Source organism: Nipponia nippon, unplaced genomic scaffold (assembly GCF_047370975.1).
Source record: "Nipponia nippon isolate SJK-2023a ecotype South Korea unplaced genomic scaffold, ASM4737097v1 scaffold_10, whole genome shotgun sequence".
Classification (NCBI taxonomy): Eukaryota; Metazoa; Chordata; class Aves; order Pelecaniformes; family Threskiornithidae; genus Nipponia; species Nipponia nippon.
The window spans coordinates 26,262,646-26,268,871 of record NW_028262291.1 but is presented as its reverse complement, the minus strand read 5'-3'; the positions used below and the strand labels follow the sequence as shown (position 1 = coordinate 26,268,871).

The 6,226-nt window shown below is 49.8% G+C and overlaps 1 protein-coding gene across 7 annotated transcripts in view; it reads right to left on the bottom strand.

The window, feature by feature from the left end:
* Positions 1–52: 52 nt before the first annotated feature.
* Positions 53–6,226, bottom strand: part of TSPAN18 (tetraspanin 18) — a 126,996-nt gene continuing 120,822 nt past the window's right edge. For all 7 annotated transcript variants that reach the window (XM_087746023.1, XM_087746028.1, XM_087746026.1 and 4 more), the window contains 2 exons: positions 4,708–4,791; positions 53–3,708 (listed from right to left, as the gene is read on the bottom strand). In XM_087746023.1, coding sequence (XP_087602149.1) covers positions 3,661–3,708; positions 4,708–4,791 — 132 coding nt within the window. In that variant the 3' untranslated portion in view covers positions 53–3,660. The remainder of the gene's footprint in view (positions 3,709–4,707; positions 4,792–6,226) is intronic.

Here is a 6,226-nt window from a genome sequence, read left to right as displayed (position 1 = left end):
GAAAGTGACTGTACTTAACAACACCAAGCAAATAGTGAAAATTAAAGCCGTTTCACTTCACTGTCACAATATCTTTCTTTTATTTTTCATTTTTTTAAGAAACGCACACAAAAACCGTGCAGAGAGTGCTTCAGGCTTGTGTTCTGGTTTATATTACAAAAAAAAAAAAATTCCTTTCAATATAAAAAAGCATTACAGTAGGGAATACAGGATAAATTAGCTCTACTATCTAATAAAAAGAACATTTACAGTTTTTTTAAAATAGATTTCAAACATTATTTCACACGCAGCCCTTTTCCCAGGCATTCGTGACAGTCATTTGAGCATTAAATAACAGCGGGGAGGCAGGGGCGCCGAGAGGGGCTGTGGGCTCGCAGGCACAGGCTGCTCTCTACTACTTCCATCCAAGGTGCTTGGGCCGTGGTCACAGTGCTACAGCAAAGGAGGCGGCAGCACGGCAGCCCTCTCTGGTCCCCAGCCTGCCCAGAGCTCTCCTGCAAGCAATGAATCTAGCTTGAGCCCCTGACCCCAAAATACTCACCAGAGCTGTTAAAAACAAATACAAAAATACAGTTGCTTCTCCTGCCTACTGTTCTGAAAACTACTGTACAACAGAGGGGGCAGCCACATAACCAAGGGACAAAACCAACAAATTTACATGCTTTGTCATATATCAGGAGTCTGCTTTCTGGGCTTGCTTGCTCATTAAATTCCCCCAGGGGAAATTCCTTTTGCCTGTTACCAACTTCCACAGGTCCTCTCAGACTTCCACGTATCTTTACAGCTATCTCCGGTTCTTGTTTAAAACCTGCTGCCTGGCTGTTGCTGGGGTTTCAAGCTGTGTTCCCAGTGGCACACTAGCCAGCTGCAGAGAGGATCTGAAGTCTTCATCCAGAAAAGAGCAATGGGGGATCAGACAAGGTAAGAGAGGAGAAACCACTGCGCAAAGGCCAGAATAACAGACAAATAAGAGATCTTTTTGGAGATACAGGGACAGCCATTAGGGAAGAGGGAAAGTGAGAAAGCTAAAAACAGACAAAGCACTAAGTACAGAATTAGGAAAGCCAAAGAGAAATAAGCCTGCAGAGATCCTACTTCAGGCCTGTACATCACTTAGCACTCTGGCTGCTTTGGTCTGGTTCCCCCAGCACTGACAGTTTTTCCCCCATGCCACTGGTGGCAGAAAAAGGCTTTAAGGCTCTTTTTTTTTTTTTTTTTTTTTTTTTTTTTTTCCCTTTAGCCACCCATCATGCACAAATCAGGGTATTCTCCTTTCAGGCTCTGACCTGAGACAGCCAGGCTTTTGCTTAATAAACTGAGGGGAAGCAGGAGACCAGGGGATGCAGTTCTGCTTCTCACTCACCTCCAGCCAAATTACCATCTCTGCTCATGGTTTTCTTCCTCCCCTGGGAATTGCTCTCCCAGAACAGTCACTGACACCAGCTCCTGAGGCAGAAGCAGAACAGATAAGCTCGCCTTCTGCTTGGCCCATTCCCTGCAAGACTAGTAGATACAACAGATTTTTCCTATCTTAAGCACAACACCTGCTGTCGGGTACCAATACTGCCGGTTTTTGGCTAGCAAAACTGTTTTCCTTCATTAAACAACAGACCAGAATTTAATGCTGAAATGCCTCATTAAAAGCAGATCCAGAGGGAAATAGTTCAGAAAAGCTTTCCACGAGGTTTAATGCAACATCTGAGGCTGCTCAGCAGCCCTGGCCTCCTATTCTGTTGCTGGAATATGCTGACTGCGGCACGGCGGGGGGGGGACACACGGGTTGCAGCTCTACCTGCCTGGACTCTCTCCTGCTGAGCAGCAAATTGTTGTTCTCAAATGAAGCTTGGAAAAGCTCTAATGCCTCCTTCCTGTTCCTCAGTATCCTGATTCCCCAACCTGGACATTTAGACATCATTGTCTATTACGGACCAGTCTTTCTGCTGCTTTCCTTCCTTCCCTGTAGCCTGTGCAGTGCCACTGGGAGAGCTGAGGGGCCACAGCCCCAGTAGTGTAAGGGAACAGCCAGGCAAAGTGCACTTGCTGCTGCCAAACCTGGGCACAAGGTTACTGCTCAGCTCCTCGCTGCTGCCTTCTGCCCCCTCTCCTTCCTTGTCAGTGGTTACAGCTTTTAGAGGGGCTGGTTTAAGCTCTGAGCCTATAAAATCTGTAAAAAGACCTAAGCTAAACAAGAAACCACAGCCCCTTCTGTCCTCCTCCAAACACAATGAGTTTGGGGTCAGGGAGTGACCAGATGAACAATGAACGCAACAGAGGCTTCCAGAGGAGAGAAACCAGTGACCTGTCTGGGTCGATAACCACGACCACTGGAGCAGCGGCTGGAGCGGTTTGGCTGCACGCTGGGTGCTCTTAGAGCCTGCCTGGGGCCTCAGCAGTTCCATCTTAATCTCTGACCAAGGTCCAGTCCCAGGCATCTTTCTCAAGCCCGCTTCCAAATAATTAAGTAGATGATCCATTAGTTAAATGTCAAACTATCTCAAGGGAGGAAACGCTCTCAACTAGCAGGCAGACTAAAACAATTCAGACTTGATGCTTTCGTCATGAGCCCACGGGAGGATCTCGGGGGAAATCCTCTGAGCAGAAATGATGCCACAGGCACATGTTTCAGGCAAACAGCATGGGAGCAGCTGACAAACCTCAGCCTCCTCCATCCAGCAGCGTGCCTGGAACTCCCCTTAGGACTGGAAAGCATGTAGGAATCCACTGCAAATATTTATGCTAACAGAGCACCACAAAATGTTTTTTGCAAGTATGAAAGGAAAGGCAAAGGCTGACAAGATTTAAACACTATTTCCTTCCCTTCTCAGAAGGCAGCAGTATCAATGATTCTTGACCAGAGCCATTATTTTTCCCAGGAGATTTTTCCCAGCACGGAACCATTTGCTCTCTTTCACAACAAGGAAGAGTAAATCTTAGTAAAAACAGAAAGGTAGGCACCAAACTCTTGACCATCAGCCAGCCTTAGCTGAGTCCCATTGCTAAGTGAGACCACGCTGCCCCTGCTTCGGGCTCCAGAGAAAAGCCAGCCTCACTGAAGTGCCGACTCCTCTGACAAGTTTCAGGCGACAGGGGCAAAGCTTCCACTGAAGAATGTGTGTTTTCATTCTGTGGCTGGGCAATAAAGCCGGAATCACGTGAACGACTACCTACTTCCAAGATGAGCCACCACCGCTTGTTTCAAACCCACCTGGACAGTCACAGACTTTGGCCAACCTGTTTCCTCATCCAGCTCCTGCGTGGTGGTTCTTCAGTCCTTTGCCATCTAAAACATTATAAAGTTGCGAATGGTAGGAACGGCCTTGCAGTAGAGGCAGCTGTGCTCATCCTCCCACTCCCCACCGCCGGCTCCATCAGTCTCTAGTGCAATCAGCTGTGCTGGGCTCCTGCTCCATGGCTGCTGCGGGTGGCTCTGGGCAAGGGTCCGGTGTACAGTGTAGTGCACATCACCTCAAAGTTCCAGCCCCTGAAGTACAATCCTTTTGGTCATTCATATATTACAACCCTCTTTTTTTTTCTTTTTATCCCCCTACCCCATTTTGTTAAAAAAAATAAAGTTTTTTGGGTGTTTTCAGGTTTTGTTTCTTCTGACTTTCCTTCTTTCTTCTGCGTACATGGGGAACGTGGTGGTTCACAAGCCACCTCTTACTGGATCCCTCGGAAGAGACACATGGCAAAGATCATGGCAAACAGCTGGGAAAGGGGGGGAAGAAGAGGGCAAAAACAAAAGAGAACCACGAGAGTCAGCTGCATCTTCCAAAAGATCGGCAAAGCCCTCCCTGGCCCCAGGACCACTCCCGTCACTCCCTCCTGCCCAGCAGTCAGTGGCACAGCGAGGGGGACCCTTCCCACCACCCAGGGGAGGCTGTGGCAAAACATTTTTTTTTTTTTCCCTGAAGGTAATCCCTCCCCTCCTTCCCCTCTTCCCCAAACTGTTTGTGGCTACAGCAGCAGCCTGGCTTCATTCCCAAACCGCCCTTGGTGTCGCAGGGGAACAAGGTCTGCAGTCCCTGCTCTGCACACCATTCCCACTGCCCAGAGCAGGCACAGCAGGGCCTTCATGGGGGCTGCTGGGGCTCTGCCCAGCTCCTTCTCCTTTGCACAAGATAGGGCCCTGGGGAGCACCTGGCCTTGCCCCAGCAATGCTGCAGGGACATCACTTCTGGGCTAATGTCGTGTCTGGTGGAAGCCTGTTCCTCAGAAGCATCACCAAAGAGCCAGACGCTGATGCTGGATAATAGAGATGCTCTGGAGCCAGTACAGTTTCAGGCTCTAAACAGAAGTTTTTAAAGCAAAGGCACAGTTTGAACACATTAACCAAGTGACACATCAGTCAGCTTGCTGCGGTGCTGCCGCAACGAGGCCAGTGACTGTGTAGGGCCCTGGGGCAGGCGGTGGGTCCCCAAAGCCCCCGTGGCCAGCGTGGCAGGGTGCGAGCTCTGTGGCGGGCCCAACACGAGGCGGCACTGCAGGCTTGCGGCACCGCAGGCATACGACACCCGTTATTTCCTTGTCTTTTGTGGCGAAGGACCAAGCACCCAGCTCTTTCTAGGCAATTAAAACCGCAAGTTGATAACCTGCTCGCACTTTGCAGGAGCAGCTTCCCCGGCAAGGGGGAGCACCTGCCTGTTTGCCTTGCTGCTGGACATCTACCGACACTTGCTTTTCTTCTAGTCACACAACAGTAAGTACCTCAATGGCCAACACTCCGATGGCAAGGGCTCCTGCAAGGTACACGTAGGTCTCGAAGGAGTTCAGGATCACAGTGTAGCAGCCCTAGGAAGGACAAAAGGTGGTGAGACACACCTGAGCAGCACATTGCGTTGTTCTCACCGCACAGCGCTCATTAGTACAAGAGGTGCTCTCAGATCCAGGCACCACAAGCACGGCTCCCTCTCACCCCCTCACCCAGCACCACAGCACACAAGGCAGAGACCCACAGGACAGTGCCAGGGAGGGGAAGGTTTTGCTGTAGTGGCATGGGGGTGGTTCATGCCTGCAACCCCTCACTGACCACGAGGAACCGTGTCTTCTTGCAGGGCAGAGGGGAGCAGCGTGGGAGAGGCACTCCCTCTGCAAAGGGCAGAGACTAAGCACAGAGGAAAGGACCCTTAGGGCAGATGACAGACAGCCCAGGCTGGCTAGGGTTAAGGACGATTTATTTAAAGCCAAGGCAGGAGATTCTTGAATCCTCTCTCACAGCCACTCTTTCACACCCCAGGACCTTTTCTCTGTGCCTTCACCCAAAGGAGCATGGATGAACACCTGCTGATCTTCTTGGCTATAGGAGAATTAATTTCATTAAGATCTCAGGGCCATGCACTACAGCAATCCTTCCACTTATGCAGCTAGCCACCATCATCTTTAATGTCATTTATTATTGCTTATACAATTAACAGCAGGTAGATCTTCTGCAAAGGTTTCAGGATGTTTCTGGAAATCACCAGCTTATCCTGGCCTCACAGTTCTCCCAGCCTAAAATTCAACCCACCAGCAAATTTCCACAAATAGGTCATACAGAAAGAGAAAAGTAGATTGGAGTTTGTCCAACGTAAAAAATAGCTCTCCTCCCCACTGAGCCTATACTTCACACATACACGTTTAATCCCATCCATACTGCTGGGATGTTTCAATCACCTGATTTTTAAATTTCACCCAAAAAGAAAATGTCTGAACTGCAAAGACAGCACAACAGTTACATACTGGTGTCCATGCCAGACCCTGCTCACTGCAAGTGAGACACAACCAGAGGAGAGCAAGGGAGAGCACAGAGGGGACCCACTCACGAGGTAGACCCAGGGAGTGCAGACCACCGGGGCAGTAACTGAGCTGTTAAAACCATGCTCTTGTCAATGAGACCGCTCAGCAGCAGCTCCGTTCCAGCCATGTTTCAGCCCAATTTTCAGGGAAAAGCATCCAGCCCAGCAACGAACTGTTTGGGTGCCTGCCAGAACTCCAACCTTAACTCAACTTTCAGCATGCCCCACTCATCTGGCTACAAACAGGGGTGAGCACAAGTGTGGCCAGTACTGTCCTACCAGCATGGTGTCCCAAGAGCCTGACTTTGCTCCAGGAATGCCTGAATTCAGCCATCAGTTGCTTGGGAGTGTCTCTCCCATTTTACAGAAATGCCTGACTGTATGCTTGGTGACACTTGCTGTGCACGCTGCTTCTGCCACCAACACTCTGTGGTGACAAGGGCTCACAGGAA